Source organism: Alosa sapidissima, chromosome 19 (genome assembly GCF_018492685.1).
Source record: "Alosa sapidissima isolate fAloSap1 chromosome 19, fAloSap1.pri, whole genome shotgun sequence".
In the NCBI taxonomy this organism is placed as follows: domain Eukaryota; kingdom Metazoa; phylum Chordata; class Actinopteri; order Clupeiformes; family Clupeidae; genus Alosa; species Alosa sapidissima.
The window spans coordinates 18934541-18951784 of NC_055975.1; the positions used below are offsets into that span (position 1 = coordinate 18934541).

General features: G+C 42.6%; 1 protein-coding gene and 1 long non-coding RNA gene across 4 annotated transcripts in view; one reads left to right on the plus strand and one right to left on the minus strand.

Annotated features, from left to right (window-relative positions):
* LOC121693513 overlaps positions 1–17244 on the plus strand; it is a 29273-nt gene that overhangs the window by 9491 nt on the left and 2538 nt on the right. For 2 of the 3 annotated variants that reach the window (XM_042072980.1, XM_042072979.1), the window contains exons 2-7: positions 1157–1312; positions 1413–1499; positions 1938–2135; positions 2234–2392; positions 2474–2563; positions 7863–8072. In XM_042072980.1, coding sequence (XP_041928914.1) covers positions 1209–1312; positions 1413–1499; positions 1938–2135; positions 2234–2392; positions 2474–2563; positions 7863–8072 — 848 coding nt within the window. In that variant the 5' untranslated portion in view covers positions 1157–1208. Of the gene's footprint in view, positions 1–1156; positions 1313–1412; positions 1561–1937; positions 2136–2233; positions 2393–2473; positions 2564–7862; positions 8073–17244 lie in introns of those variants that run through there. The other variant, XM_042072981.1, reaches the window with a different exon arrangement.
* LOC121693514 lies at positions 461–14886 on the minus strand. Its single transcript, XR_006025527.1, has 3 exons — positions 14874–14886; positions 3645–3649; positions 461–665 (listed from the first exon to the last, which is right to left on the minus strand). It is a non-coding gene; the product is annotated as an uncharacterized LOC121693514 (long non-coding RNA).

Genomic DNA, 17244 nt, shown 5'->3' on the forward strand with positions numbered 1-17244 from the left:
GAAATTTGCAGTCCAGGGGCAAGAAAGAAGCATTCTGCAAAATGCAAGTTTTACAAAGTCTCTCTCACCGAAACAGTCGGGACCACATCAACGTTCACCAGACACCTGGAGCGGAGATAGTTGAAGTTGAAATAATACCTTCTTAAATTGAATTTAAACTGGGACTGACTCTCTTACCCCAGTATGCTGCTCTTATTCAATTGATGCAAGTTATGGTGTAACACTAGCTGTTTTTTGTTTTGTTTTTTTTGGTCTCGGTCTTGGTCTCGTCTCGGTCTCGTCTCGACTTTGTCTTGGTCTTGGTCTTGACTCAGTCTGTCTTGGTCTTGGTCTCGTCTTGGTCTCGGTCTTGATACCCTCTTGGTCTCGGTTTAGGCGGTCTTGACTACAAGTCTAGTAAAAACAGAGCCTTTGATTGGTAGAATCACCATTGCCATGGAAAAGCTTATGCCTTTGTAACGGATGCCAGCTAGCTTAGCTGTGCTTGTTGAACGTTGGTAAACCTCACTCCCCGACGCCTCAAGAGTACTGCTGGCATGCAAGCCAGTAGCCTGGCTCAACTGTCAGCATGCTCGCCTCCCTATCCGGGGTGCTGCTGTTTGCGGGTTTGAGTCTGGGCGTGTGCAGGGCTGAATCGTGCAGGTTCAACACAACGCAGGTTACACCTTAACTCCCGCAATCACTAATGTGCCTTGCTCCTTCCTGGACAACATGGTGCCGGAGAAGCGATGTGTGGCCATCCGATGAAAACTGTTTTTCTCATCTTCAAAGTTGAATTTACTCAATGGAAATGGTAGGAAGTTAGTCATTGTGTTGTCTTGCATTCAAAAGTAAGCATGTTAAACTATCATTTATATTAGAATGTATAATTCGCAATGGCTGATGGGATGAGTAGTTCCCTCCCTCGGAAATTAAAATATGCACACAGGCTTGTAGCCTACTTATATTTTTTTTTTAGTTTTGTTGCTGAACAGAACTGTTGTGTGATTATGAGTCACATCATAGCTGGTCAGCCTAAGGCAAGTTCTAAAACAGATTTTATATACAGATTTTTCCAGACTTCAATGGGAGCAATGAATGCTCTCTGGGGATACCCTACTGTGCTGTCAGTGTATAATGCATTATGCCAATTTGTGTGTGTGTTTGTGTTTTCCAGAATAATTACAAGCAATCTCAGTGAAAAGAGTTTGCTACAGATTCTCACTCTTATGACTAACCAACATTCACTGGAACATATTTCTCTATCAGCGAAGACCATCACCTCCAGTGTTGTTGCTGCCTTATTAAAATGTGTCCACAACAAAAATATCAAGTGAGTGACATCTCTGTCTTTGTGCTAATCTTTAAGAAATATATGCTAGTGTTACCCGTCACAGCTCATTTTATTTCAAAATGTCTGATGTTTTTCATAGTGAGGCCCAACTCATGTCCTGTGATGAGGACAGTTGCTGCTCATCTCTTTCCATTTCGAAACACGGGTGCTGCAAATACATGTACATGTGAGCAAGGCTCTTTTCATGGCTCAGCTTTACATGTGAATTACCAACATATCCATATCAGGTCTAGTTGGTCATCAAATATTTAACAGAGAATTCCAGCAATTATATATATTTTTCCTTATATATAAATTCCGGCAATTATATATATATTTTCCCTTATATATAATTTCCTAAGAAAGTATTTCCATACTGTATACCAGTTTCCATATTCCAATCAATGTGGCCAGGTTTAGATTTAGTCTCTTGATGACTGTATCCTGGTCAAACTGTTACTTGAACCACCTTACAAAAGTCTCTACTCTGCATTTCATGCAGCCATGCATTTCAGTTGATTCTTTTGTTGTTCAGTTGTATAATATAGCCTAGCTGCTATTTAATATATTTTAAGAGAGAAAAAATACTTAATTATAAGAAAAATTACCACATTATTTCCTTTAGGATGACTGCTGGATACCCTGACATTTATACACGGAATGAAATAGTTGGAAATACATGCATCGAGACATATACGCCAAAAAACTCCATGGAGCCAGACCCTATCCTCTGCCTCTTCTTCTCAGAGTGCACAGAGACCTCAGGCACTGACTGGATTGGCATATTACAGAGGTTTCACACATTAAAACGTTTAACCCAAAGGTAAGGAGATTATTGGCAGATATTTCAAACCTGTATGTTTTATTCTTGGACAATGTTTGCTAAATGTATTTGCATTTTATTTCCTGGTATTATTGTAGCAGTCCTGAATTTCCTGTGGAAATGGAGGCTTTGCTGTCCTCCTTGCGCTCCACACCTCATTTAGCAGCATTAAGACTAAAGGTGACCTGCTTGGACATGAGCTGGGCTGTCTGGACTCTCTCACTCCCCCACACTTGCCCTGGTTTGAAAGACATTGTGTAAGAGCAAAAACCTCACACATTTTTCAGCACAACACTGACTTGATTTGGTTGCTTGAGAATTCTGATTGGTTCTTCCAGGGTGGCCGAGGCGGTCTGTGACGATGAACGAAGTGTCTGTACATATATCTCCACAGAGGAATCCAATCATAATACAAGTACACGTTACATGTAAGATCTACTTTATAAATCCACTTTATAAATTACACTCCACTAGTTGATGCATACAAAAGTTAACATTGCTTATTATACAGCTCTTCAGAGTGCTGCAGAAAGTTCATTCAAATGAATGAACCTTCCCAACATTCAGAGGTCTTTTGTACATGTAGCTTTTTTAAATTTACATTCTTTCATCAATCTTTTTGGTTCGTCGTTGTCTTTTCGGTCGTTCGTCGTCATCTTTGGTTCGTGGTAGGTAAACTGTATTGTCAAGTTTGTGTTACCAAGTCCGCTTATTATAAGCGACTTTGGAGTTGTTTCTTTGTGAAGTCACTTGAAAATAGTAGTAGAAGTAGTAGATAGGTAGTAGATTTTAGTCGTGTTTTTTGTGTGGTAGCTTCTTTTGAGCTTGCTTCGTATTTGCTGCTTCTGTGAAGAATCCATGCAGCGCCTACACTTACACACAGGGCATTTTATCCTATGCCTCTGCGTTGACTCTGCACTGTAACTGTAGACTACTCTACACCATAGGCTGACATGACCTCCCCAGAAATGTAATGTCGGAGGCGGAGACGACCGAATTCAGAGTCTAATGTTAATGAAGCATTGAATTACTAGACTCGTTGCTAAGCACACTGGAAGACCAGATGAACCCTCAAAATAGCATTTGAAAAAACTGAATAACCAAATAACTCAGTTATTGTCAGCTCTAATATTAGAAATAATTAATATGCACACCCTTTGTTCATACATGTTCGGGGTAAAAACTGTACTAGTTCACCCACCTGTGCCTCTCTTGCCTTTATACTGCAGCTCCATGTCAAAAAAGCTGTCTAATAGCATCTTGGTGGTCGGTTTTCAGTTTTGCAAGCTCGTAATTTCAGTTTTGTGAAAGAAACGTTGCGCAGGAGATTCACACACGTACAAAAATGTATACAGGTACACATTTTTTCACACATGTACATAATATTTCTACAGGTATGAAATATCTTGCACATGCACAAATTATTTTACACAGTTGCAAAACTTTGTTACATATGTGAACATCACACACACACACACTCAAATGCATGCACGCATACAGTACGTTCACACACCCTTATGAGAAGTGTACTCTCTCACATACACTATTAAACTCTCACATACACTACTTTCTCACACACTACTATTCTCTCTCACATACACTACTCTCTCACATACACTACTATTCTCTCTCACTACTATACTCTCTTACATACACTACTAAACTCTTTCACATACACTATTACTCTCTCACATACTGTACACTATACTCTCTCATACACGACTATACCCTCTCATACATACATGTAAAAGGATTATAATAGTGAGTGCAGGCGCGCCGGTGGCGCGGGGGACGTGGGGGATATGTCCCCCGCAGTGCTGAAGAGACGGCCGTCGTCCCCCTCACTTTTAATAAGGAAAAAAAGCCTTATAGGTACGCTAGATAAATAATAACCTATAGGTTTACGCTAGCTATGTCAAACTCCCCATTAACAGCATCACATCACTAACCACAGCCATCTAAGACTGCACAATCTTGCATTCACTCTGTTGGATATCTGAAGCCAGTTTGTGTACTAACAACCATCATAAAATAATCCAGGCTGCTTGCTTAGCGTAAATCCTCAAATGATGGCTGGGGTCTTTTATTTATTTAGGCTGCGCAAAGCACATCACCTTTATTTGGGGCAGGCTGGTATTCGAAGCATGCTTTTTTTTTTCTAACCTGCATTTAGACATGCGTTTCGTTTGGAGCGGCATACCGGTAGGCTATCAAAAGCAGAACATTTTGGGTTTGGTTTGGGATTTAATTTAGTTTTGGACTGTTTGATTATATTGCTAAATGTTGGGACTGATGGGCACTAAAATCTGGGGAGTATTTGATGGTTCACTCAAACTTCGTTTCATGCAGTTGAAAAAGTATTTTAACTAAAACCAATTAAGCAAGCAAAAATATCCAAGCCCGGTGTTTAGGATGCATCATAGACAGATTGAAAATAAATAAATAAAATAATAATAATCATGTTAAAATTAGTCCAATTTCCAACCGGCTGAAAAAGTCCAAGGGCAATGATGACCCGTGTGAAACTGCCAATGCAAGACCAACAAAGTTCTTTCACTGACCAACTCAGACAATTTACTGGCAGTCTGGAGAGCAGAGCACCGGAAGAACAACAGTCTGAAGATGGGCAATCTTCCTGCTGATCAGCAGCTCGGTGGCTTTAGCAAGGACCATTTGTTGCTTCATTGCTCCCGACGTCGCCATCAGAGCTCCCCACGTCAGCACTCAATCCAGACTGCAGGCACCCAGCGTCAGAGGCGTTTGAGCCAGCACAGTGATTTAGAACTGTCATCAGGCAATTTGAACGGAACGTCTTTTTATAGGTGTAGTATATCACTTTTTAAACAACACCCTTTTCAACCTAGACCATGGTATAATATACGTTAATGTTATGGCAGCTCGCAGGACAGCCGCTGCAGATCTCTCGCAGAGTAGGCCCATTGCCCTGAGCAATCTTTCCGTCCAGACGAGTCCAGACAGAGGATGTGTAGTGTCAGATGGAAGAGGGACGGCTAGTCAAGGCAAGCTCATCAGCCCAGTCGAATAGAAACTACCGTTACCGTTAGTTATCAGCCAGAAAAAAGGACCAAGAATAACACAAAACTACCGAAAATAACGTAAATAAAGGGTGAAAACTTTTAACTCAGACATCCCAACCTGCAAAAAGTAATTTCAGGGAGGTGTCACGACCCCCACCAACCCCCCCCCCCCCCCACACACACACACACACACACACACACACACACACACACACACACACACAAAAAAACTTTAGCTTGCCTAGTCAGTCGGCCTACACCAAATAAGGAAGGCCTATAGATAGAAATTGTGAAAATATGTAGATTTTGGTAGTTTGTTTTTTTCATGTAGCCTTGGCAACTAGCCATCTAGGCTATAGGCCTGAATAATATGCACATGAATTGGCACTTAAACTCACCTCAACATGTCTTTTGCAATCATTTAACCTGGCTTGGGCAATGCTAAAGTCGCTGTTACAAACAGGGCAGCGTGCAAGACTAGACCTATCATTATTTTTTACTCTTATGAGCCAAGGGTAGCCTACATTTTCCTTTTTTTTGAGGCACTGACTCTGCTGACGCTCCTATTCATACACTGAACTGATTAATTAAGTTCGGGAGAAAAGAGATAAATTAAAGCCCGCCTACACTGAAAACTGATTGGTTGATTTAGCGAAACAGGCCAATCAGGATGCTCTCTCTCTCTTGGATGCGCTCAGGCACACACGCACCACCCCTCTCTCTCTCTCCCGTCGTGTGTATGAAGGTATATTGGGTGCAAAAGTGGCGAGCACATTTAACTGCAGATTTTGCATGTGCACACTAAAGTCGTAAATGTGTAACAGTAAAGTTGAAGTTGTACATATTTTGTTTATACAAATCTTTTTGCTCCTATTATATCGCCTAGCCCGGAGCAAAAGTATCGTCACTCGTAGAAGCAGATTCGAGCACTTGTATCAACTGACTTGTAGTCGTGCAAGAAAATCAAAGCGATCTGTAGAATTTTATTAATGAGAAATTATTTCACAAATGCACAACTTCGGATGCATTAGTTCACATTTGGGTTTACAAATGCACAAATGTTGTGCATGTTCTCAGATTATGAAACACGGATGTGCAAATGTGTTTCGCACCAACTGCGCTGCAACGATTGGAGCAAAAGTGTCGAGTGCATGACTCTTGAAAGTTGTGACTCACAGGATAGGATTTGTGTACCTGTAAAAAGGATTTGTGAAACCGTAGCCCCTATTTTGTGTTAACAAGATATAAAAAAATATGTACAACTTCAACTTTACTGTTACACATTTACGACTTTAGTGTGCACATGCAAAATCTGCAGTTAAATGTGCTCGCCACTTTTGCACCCAATATACCTTCATACGTGTGCGCGCTACACTCAGATGCACACGCGGTCTCGCATGCTCGCTCTTGATCGCTCACTCTAGATTCCGGGAGATTTTATCTAATTTGCGGGCGTCAGGGAGCCGCTATCAATATGCGGGAGACTCCCGGAACTTCCAGGGGACTTGGGATGTCTGTTTAACTTGACAAATAAATAATAAAACATTACATAAAATTACGAACATTACATAAAAACAAACAAAAACATGATGCCAGACGGAGCGGCAGGATAATAAGACAGGATATCATGTTGTGGTCTTCTCACCCTCTCACGGTGAATAGCACGGATCAAAAAGGAACACGATTGTGTGACAAGTGTCAAATCAGCAACCTTGCACAACGTAGCCTACAATTAAATACCCGAACATAACCTGATCCTGATCGAAACCTATAGGGGGTAGGTTAAGTTCAGAGCCAATGTTACAGTAGCCTATATAGGGTGACCAGATTTGAGTTTGTGAAAAAGAGGACACTTCAGCGGTGGGATTGGGGTAGAGAGGAGGGTAGCCTACTGTTATTAATAGTTTACATTAGAATAGTCTATATTTAATTTCGGCCCAAAGTTGGGGACCTTGTACAAATGTGTTGCCATTTCCGAACCGGATTAGCCTACTCAAGACTTCTCAAAAAGAGGACATGTCCGGGAAAAAGAGGATGTCGGGAAAACAGGACGTCTGGTCGCCCTAGGTAGTGAGTTACATAGTCTAACCATTTTGCAACTGAAAACCCAGGTTAACCACTCTAGGTTAACATAGGCCTACCTAGTTAAGCTAGCAAACCTGCTTTCTGGAATACCCCCCTGTTTTTTTAGTGTAGGCTCATGGAATGGGCAGCTAGCGGTTGTGAGGAGATGATTGCTGAAAGTGACCAAAAAAGGCTTCAAATTGCATATATCCCTGAATGCACCAGCATTAAAACCGGAACAGTCATTCCGCAACAAACACACTTTGCTTACATTAGCCGAAAGTAAATGGGGGGAAATGCAGGGGACAGGACAAGAAGAAGGAAAACGGTCAAGATCACAGAGGAAATTGCAGAAAGAATTTATTGTGTAGAAAGCCAGAAGATTGGTTGTTTTTACTCACGTATGACACCAATTACTCCCATAGCACTAATAGCAAGGTGAAATTGCATTGTCCCATTATTACTGAATGTCATGATTAAAAAGTAGCACAACAAAAATGTTAGCCTACATTATCGTCATTATAAAAAGTCTGAACTTTATGCTGTATTTTTTGGCATATCTGAATGGTATGTGGCATGGTAGTATTTTTCTAAAATCTGTTCTTATATTTGTTACTGTTTTCAGGGATTTCTCTGATGATCTTTGGCTACAACAACACCCCGAAAAATATCCATTCTATGACGAATTCTCGAATGTCTTTTTTGAAATCGTCATACCACCACCAAATGCAGTCATCAGCAGCATCTCATTCACGCTACGATCGTCCCCAGAGATATTCAGCTTCAACTGGAAAGATTTCCTAATGAATCTTCACTTGATGAAAAACAAAGACAGGTAAATACATCATTCTGTTTTTTTGATGCAAAAAAGTAGCCTAGAAGAAAGACAGAATTTAGCCTACCTCACACACAAAATGAACGCAGGAAATTCAGTCTGGGGTTGCTCCATTGAGAATTGTATGCCTGGTTAAGATGTTTTCGGGCTGCTCAAACGGCTTTATACAATGATGGACAAATTAGCAACAGTGAAGTTGTTATCCACGTCACCTGAACACACTTGATTTGGTTACCAACACTATGGCTGCAGTTGGAGAAGTGAAATATTTTGATTCCGCTATCTGTCTGTTAAACAAGTTATTGACAGTGCAGTAACTTTGTAAGATGAACAAAAGAAAACATAATTAAAGCATTTGTAGTTCTATAGTCATTTGCTAAATGAAAATGATCCTGTATTTCCATCTATTTTGGGGATTAGTCTACTAGTCCTAGCCTAAATTACATTTATTATTCTTTATTGCATTTTGCATTCTATGTTATCTATTAATTAAGTCAACATTGTCTTTGTAATCCCTGGAATAGATCAAAATATGACAAATTTTTCACTTTTCAGTGACTATAGAACTTTAAAAAGTCATATACCACTTGTTTTTTTTTTTTCGTTTTCCATTTCACTTCCAAAATAGAATAATGAATAGATAGATAGATATTACATTACATTACATTTGGCTGACGCTTTTTTAACCAAAGCGACTAACAACATGGTAAACAGTAAGTTTTAGAACAATTCTCACAATTTTAGGACAGTTTAAAAAAACACATTAGAGTACAGTAAGAATAAGTGCATCGGTGAGTGCTGTATTTTAACAGTTACTTGTCAGTTTAAAACGGCTGGTGAGTGCTAGGATCAGTAAGACTTGTTGTAAGTGTTGCTATGAGAGTAGATGTTCTCTGAGAGCTGGGTCTTCAGGAGTTTTTTGAACGTGGAAAAGGATGTCCCTGCCCTTGTAGGAACTGGCAGTGTGTTCCACCAACGAGGAACAACAGATGAGGAAAGTTTGGATTGGCTTGAGCGTACCGGTGGTAGAGCTAGACGTCGTTCGTCAGAGGAGCGCAGCGGTCTGGAGGGTAGTGTAAGTCTGTATGAGGGCATTCAAGTAGGTGGGAGCAGAACCGGAGACTACTTTGTAGGCAAGCGTTAGAGACTTGAATTTGATGCGGGCCGCCATAGGTAGCCAGTGTAGCTGGATGAGCAGCGGGGTAACATGTGCCCTTTTGGGTTGGTTGTAGACCAGGCGCGCCGCCACGTTCTGGATCATCTGAAGTGGTTTCACTGCGCAGGCTGGGAGACCTGTCAGGAGGGCATTGCAGTAGTCGAGTCGTGAGATGACTATTGCCTGAACCAGAAGTTGGGTAGCATCTTGAGTCAAGTAAGTCCTGATTTTCCGTATGTTGTAGAGTGCGAAACGGCATGACCGGGCGACTGAGGCAACATGATCTGAGAAGTTTAGTTGGTTGTCGAGAACAACTCCTAGATTTCTTGCAGTCCTGGTCGGTGAAACAGACAGGGAGTCAAATTTGATGTTGATGTCGTGGTGTATGGTAGGTTTAGCTGGGATGACCAGCAGTTCAGTCTTTGAGAGGTTCAGCTGGAGGTGGTGTGCCTTCATCCATGTAGCTATGTCTGAAAGGCAATCCGAGATCCGTGCTGAAACCAGGGGGTCATCAGGTGGAAAGGACAGATAGAGCTGTGTGTCGTCTGCATAGCAGTGGTATGAGAAGCCGTGCGAACGGATAATCTGTCCCAAGGAGGTGGTGTAGATAGCAAAGAGGAGGGGGCCCAGCACTGAGCCCTGGGGGACCCCTGTGGTGAGATGGTGAGGTGCAGATAGCTGACCAAGCCATGATACGTTAAACGAGCGTCCTGTGAGGTAGGATTCAAACCAGGAGAGAGCAGCTCCGGAGATTCCCATGTCAGCGAGTATAGAGAGAAGGATACGGTGATTAACCGTGTCAAAGGCAGCCGATAAGTCAAGCAGAATGAGTACTGATGACCGAGCGGTCGCCCTGGCTTCTTTTAAGGCTTCTGTTACAGACAGCAGAGCCGTTTCGGTAGAGTGGCCGCTTTTGAACCCAGACTGATTTGGATCCAGAAGGTTGTTCTGTGAAAGGAAGTCAGAGACCTGTTTGGAGACTGCTCGTTCAATGCCTTTGGATAGGAAAGGCAGTAGTGAGACAGGGCGGTAGTTCTCGACTTGAGCAGGGTTGAGAGAAGCTTTCTTAAGTAATGGCGTTACCCGGGCCATTTTGAACGCTGTTGGAAATGTGCCGGAGGTTAGCGAGGCATTGATCACATGTGTGATAGCTGGAGCGATGGTCGGGCTGATGGACTGAAGTAGGCTCGTAGGTATAGGGTCCAGCGAGCATGTGGTAGGACGGCTGCATGTCAGGAGTCTGGACACTTCACTCTCGGAGAGAGGCGTGAATGCTGAAAAAGATGTTCCAGCAGTCCCTAGAGGTTGTAGGAGTGCGGTATCTGAGTCAGATGCGTTGAGTGGGCATGTAGAGAATTGACTGCTGATTGCCGCCACTTTGTTTGTAAAAAATGAGGCGAGGGTATCTGCAGTAAGGCTGGATGGAGGAGGAGGCAGCTGAGGGTTGAGTAGCGATTTGAAGGTTGAGAAAAGTTTTCGAGTGTCTGTAGCGCTGTTGATTTTGTCATTGTAGAAAGCAGTCTTAGCAGCAGTGATGCTGGCTGAGAAGGAGGTCAGGAGTGTCTGGTAGTTTTTGAGGTCGTCAGCTAGTTTGGATTTGTGCCATTTCCTCTCCGCGGCTCTGAGTTTGGTGCGCTGCGATCGGAGGGTATCATTTAGCCATGGATGCGAATGTTTGGATTGAGCTGGCCTTGTGGTAAGAGGGCACAGCTCGTCTAGACACGAGGTCAGTGTGGAGCAGAGCGAGTCAGTGGCTTCATTGACCTCCAGAGAGGAGAAGGTGTTGAGTGGAGGTAAACCGGAGGCAACCACAGAGGAGAAGTGCGTTGGAGACAGGTTCCGGATGTTGCGGCGGAACGTGACCATCGGCTGAGGAGCCGGAGGCTGTTCTGTCAGGCTGACGTTGAACTGGATGAAGAAGTGGTCAGAAAGATGGAGAGGTGTCACCATGAGGGTGTCTGTGCTGCAGTTCCGAGTGAAAATCAAGTCAAGCTCTTTGCCAGCTTTGTGAGTCGGTGGGCTTTGAACCAGTTCGAGGTCAAAGGAGTGGACCAGGGCCAAAAAGTCCGCTGAGCCTGGGCCATCTAAGTGGATGTTCATATCACCGAGAACAAGAAGCGGACAGTCATGCTCAGGGATGGAGGATAGCAGAGTGTCAAGTTCGTCAATAAAGTCGCCTAGTTGGCCTGGAGGGCGGTAGATGACCAGCACGTAGAGTTTTGCTGGGGCGATCACTGTGATGGCATGGAATTCGAATGAGACATATTTGTTTGAAGGCAGTAGCGGGGTGAATTTCCATTTGTTGGAGATCAGCAGGCCCGTCCCGCCTCCTCGTCCAGATAGGCGAGGGGTGTGGGATAGTGTAAGGTTAGTGGAGAGTGCAGCCGGGGTGGCAGTGTTCTCTGGTTTGATCCAAGTCTCAGTGAGAGCAAGGAGTTCCAATGAAAGGTGGTTGGCATAGCCAGCTATGAAGTCCGTTTTGTTGACTGCGGATTGACAGTTCCACAAGCCCATGGAGAAGGAGGTTTCTGTCGGTGAGGACCGTTTAAGTTCCTGGAGGTTAAGGCGATTTCTGCCCCTTTTGGCATGATGTCGTTTTCTGCAATGGCCGGTGATAACAGATATGGTGGAACGGCACATTTTGCCTTTGTCGGTGCCTGTGCTCGGTGAACTTGCACAGGTAAACTTGCTTGTCTTGACCGCGTCCGTCTTAAACGAGGCTGGCTGAAACGAGGGCTGCCGCTTATGCTGACGCTTCAGCAGCCGCCACTAATTTTATGCTGCTAGGATTTGCCTGCAGCTGTCCTCCTATCTCGCTAATGATGCATCAGCGTAGACCGCCCTCTGACGTTCGCACAGCTTAGATTGTTCAAAAGGGTGTTAATTACTGTCAACTGAAAGTCCGCTCGCTCACACCGACCGAAACTCACAGTTTCAAGAGATAGATAGATAGATAGATAGATAGATAGATAGATAGATGGATGGATAGTCTTTATTGTCCCATAGGGATAATCATTTCCACACATCTTCTTTCATGTTCCATAGCACAACATATATAAAACACATATAACATGTAACACATATCCATCCACCCCTGTGACATACCGGTATATATCATCCCCACAGCATATAAAAACATGTAACATATATCCCATCCACCTATGTGACATATCTCATCCACCCATCCCCATTCAGCACAAAGACACATCACATTGAGACACCCACATAGACACATCCAGAGTGAAAACTACAAGCAACCTAGGTGGTGGTGACAGTATTACAGCTTGTTCAGCAATGTGATGGCGGTGGGGACAAAACATTTGAAAATGGCTTTGTTCCTGTGATAAAGGGTTTGGCGAGAAAATTAACATTGAACATACCCGACATTTCTGCACACAGTGCTTCGTCCATCTCCATCCATTACTCTTGGTGATGTATCTCACGAACGCTTCACTCGACACATGCCAAACCATATATCACAGTGTTTTCCTCTAGAATTTTTTTTCACTAGTTGCTAATCACATCATTTAGCCTAACGTGACTTGAGAGGGACAGGATTCAGGAACTAAGACAGGCCCATCTTCTGTCTGACTCACGTCACGGTAACCCATGCATTAAACCACATTGTCACTTGAACGCTTGTAGTTCACGTTGACAATGGAGAAACGCTTCGCTTACTTCGTTTATGACAGAAATTAAGTTTTGTGCCAACACGTTGTAAAAACACAACCCACAACACTGCCTTTATTTGGTGCAAATCTCCTTTACTTTATAGTCCACGATTCACATTAGGCCTACTAGGCCATCACCGCGAGTGCATACAAAATGTTTTGCAATTTACCTTCGTTACTACCAGCAGTCGTTTACTGCGTCGATTCGCGATTGAGTGCGCATCTAATGTAACAGCGGTGTCTTCACGGAGACATCCTCTCCAGTTTCATTTTTGCTGTTGTTGCGAGCGAGGTTAGGCCTATAGACTACGATATGGGAAATACTTTATACGATCAGCTTCAGAAATGAATGGGTTTTCCTTGGCCTGTGCTACACCTTTCCACCAAGTTGTAGTAAAATTGTAGTTTTTGCGATGTTGACAAACATGCGTAGCACATGGAAGCTCTTGATGGCGCATGCCACTAACGTCTATAAAAACAATATATTTATGGAATAAAACTAGACAGGTAGGCCTACCTCGGATTAGCATTGCTGTTTATTCTTAAACTGCAATTTTCAGCCGCCAGCGGAGGGCATTTAGCCTACTATGCTTCCGGATATTTTGCATCTCCCCTAATTCTGAAGCAGTGGCACCGCTAAATGAAGAGGAAACACTGAGAAGAAAGTTAATGCTTTAAATAGGCTACATCAATACAATATATAATAATAATATGTGAATTGAAACTGGACGGGCCATAATAACCTCTGACTAGTTTAGGCTGTTAAATTGCAATGTGAGCGGCAGCCAGCAGGGGAGGATACGTCCCAGGATTATTTAAAAAGCAAATGTGCGTATTATCCCTGATTCTGATACCATGGCGGTATTAATTAAACGGTGGGGGGCTGCCATGCTGAAATAAACGTAGAGGAAACACTGTATTGGAATAAACAGCAGACCTTACCAGACGGGAATGTATTCCTCTGTGTAGTAAGCCATTCCGGAATAATCGGGTTTTGAAATTGCAGCAAATTTCTACATGGTAACTTTCGGCTGACATTCTAATATATTAGCAGCCCAAAATAATGAACTTGGTTTCCATATTAAAAAATCAAAAGTTGATCATGGCATGCACAAATCAACTGTGCTTTTGAATTAGCTTCAGGTGACATGAATGCAAAACAATCATGAGACACACATGTTACACTTTACTTGTTACACTTTACTTGGTATTTACATAAGAGTGACATAACACTATCATGAACGTGTCAGAAACATTATAAACAAGTCATAAAGGTTTATGACATAATGCTTCCGTCTCTCGCTTCTGTCAAGTGTCAATTGGTTTTTGTCATGACTGGTTAGGGTTTGACTCAGAGTATTTCAGTAACCGTAAATAGCTTAGTGCTGTGAACAACAGCCGTCTATCTTAGTTGGGGTCTGTGGATGGGCAAAAATGTCCGCACAATGTCCACCTCCTTGTTGTCCCTGTCCCGGTCTTGGACACCTCAACAGGTAAGATCTATGGATTCAGTATTTGTTTTGAAGTTGAGTTTGTGGTCAATTATTGTCCCAAGGTACCCTGGAAATCCAGAGTTCTCGCAAGAGCACAATGGAATTGTCTCTGCGAAACACTCTGGCAATGAGCAATGATGCACGTTACTTTTTCCCCTTGCATCCCGTGGAACCAATCAAATCGTATCTGATATAGGCGGGCCAGAGGCGAGCTAAACTGATGACGACAGCGCTGCAACTTTGGAAACATTGATCGTAGTCTTAACCAATTGCGTTGAAGTCCGGAATCATTCAGAGTCAACATTGGTTTAGTGTTATCCAATTGTGTGCAGTTAGATTTTCAAATGCATGCTTGGTGCCGCCCCTCGAGTTGGGCCATTACATTGTTCGTGGCCAGACCCTTAATCTTTCTAGATTATCAGGGTCTGGATTTTACAGGCTAGTCTCAAGGTATCTGTATGAGTCAACCCTCTCTATAGACTGGTTTCAGGTCCCTAACAACCGTTGTTAAGGACAAACTGAGAACAAGCAAACCCAGAGTCATATAGCAATACATTGAAAGAAAGACGCAAAGTGCTTGAAAATTGTTATCTTTTGGCAGAGAAAAGCAGACTGAATTTCCCCTGTGTGGTATAGGAGACATCTGATTTTTTTGTGATGTGTCCGTTCAAAGCTAAAAATGTTTAAAACGCCAATAAAGTAGGCAGGCCTAGCTAGACATCTGGATACGAAGCATGCATTATGAAGCTACGAAGTTATACCACAAATGTTATCTTCATGCTCAAGACGAAAAAGTGAAATCATGTAGAATAAATAACATAGGGTAGTGATGTTAGCAAAGTGTTTTAGCATTCCTCAGCATATCATTTTAATAAGAGACTTATGACCCATGAGAACGGAGGCTAGCATTAGCCTACATTTCACGCAAATGACGAGATGCAGGGTAGCCTAAAGTTAAAGTTGACACTCCATTTGAGTTGTTTGTTTTAAGAAGACATGAGCTTGCAAGTAACTTTATTGCATAGGCCTACCTTAGCTAATCCGTCATTGGCTACTTTCCTGTCAGTTAACGTCCAGCACAATGCATTTTTCAGTCAATCAACGATTTCAGTCAATCGTTCAATGTGTGGCCAGCGGCAGAGGATACTTTATCAAAGTAATTATCCTCTGACCTCTGACTGGGAAATGATTGTCCACCCCTGACATTATGTAGCCTTTGAGTAGGTAATGTTCTCACTTTAATCTAAATCTAAATTAATTGTTTGTGCAGTCGAAGACCTAACGTTAACATTAGTTAACCTAACCTAACTTTACAGTGACTGGATAAATATTTAGTTATTAATAGTTATTGTTGCAGGTGGGGTTGCTCTTTTTAGGCACAGTGCATATGATAGAAGATTTCCAGGCTGAGTGGTCAGCCAGAGAACAGCTGAAGAGGTGACAGTAGACACCAGCAAGCTGGCTGCTGCAGGCCTTCAGTAAGCGGCCGCAGATCAGAGGCGCGTTTCTAGAAAAGTTAGCAATGGCATTGCTCAACAACCGTAGTACGACGCAACTTGCAATCAAACAACGACGTTGTAATACCTATTTCCAGAAAGTATCGTACCTTGGTCGCAATTTGCTACCTCCGGCGTTCGAACACCGTAGTTCCAACAACGTTGTTGATGATGCAGCAATACATACCATTGGGGGAAACAGTGGCAACGTGTACTACCACACCCCCTAGAAATTCTCTGCCACAGCCTATGTCGACATTTTTCTAATTTAAACCAAACGTGACTAATGCTGGCATTGTCATTGCCATCAGAAAAAACTTGAACCTATTGCAAACATATAAAACAGTCGCAGGTTTTGTTGTCTGTCTCGTGGCTTAACAGTAGCACGTTGATACTCTACGCGCTCGACCAGAGTTCGCATCCTCTCTCTCGTTTTCACTTCTGAGTAAGAGTAGGCCTACGAGACACAACAATAGGATTTGACCCTACATATTTCTGCATTTAGTTACTCTACATCGAGAGACCATATGAACATGATATCAGTAAAATCAATCGTTTCAAATATAGTTGCACTGCTTTATTTGGTATTTCCACGTGTCACACTAGTTCACCTGCACATGGCCAGAAGCAAGAGGACAATCTCACATAAGAAAACCGAACCTACAACGTTGGGACAACAAGTAACCTGCTTTAGCCATTACACCATGTATCACTGTGCTGATTTTAAGAGTCTGTGAAGATTATAACACTAGCCTATCAAAAAGCAAGTCAATACACAAATTAACATAAATAGCAAGAATGAGCCCAGTAGGGGAGTCAGTCTCTTAATGGAAATTAAGCTACAGGATAGATCAATCATTGAGTCACAAGATAAACATCCACTTAATAATTTTTTGTTAGGCAGTTGTGATTTTTGGTTAGGCACTCCGACACCAACTGGAACTACCAAGGAACAACATAAGTAGGAAATGCATGGATTTCAGTTGCTTCCAGTAGCAACAACTGGAATCCATGCATTTCCACAGAATTATTTTTGGAATCTGATCCCTTATCATACCTGTTCATTCGTACTCGTCGCTTGACTTATCGTGACTAAATTCAAGATGGCGGCGAACGGTAAACTTCCTCAAGGTACTGTCTGTATAAATCCTCTTGTAAATAAACTACAATTGTCTTGTTTTAAGTGTCAAGGCCCTCGGAAGTCTACCAATGAAGTATGGAGCTACTTTGATGTAAATGGTGTAAAACAGTGATTTGTTTGCATGGCAAGGCCGATGCCCGAGGCACCCCCATCGAAAAACTGTTGGTAGCATCGGCTAACTAGCCCCAGATTTCTGAGTGCAGGGGACAAGCCAA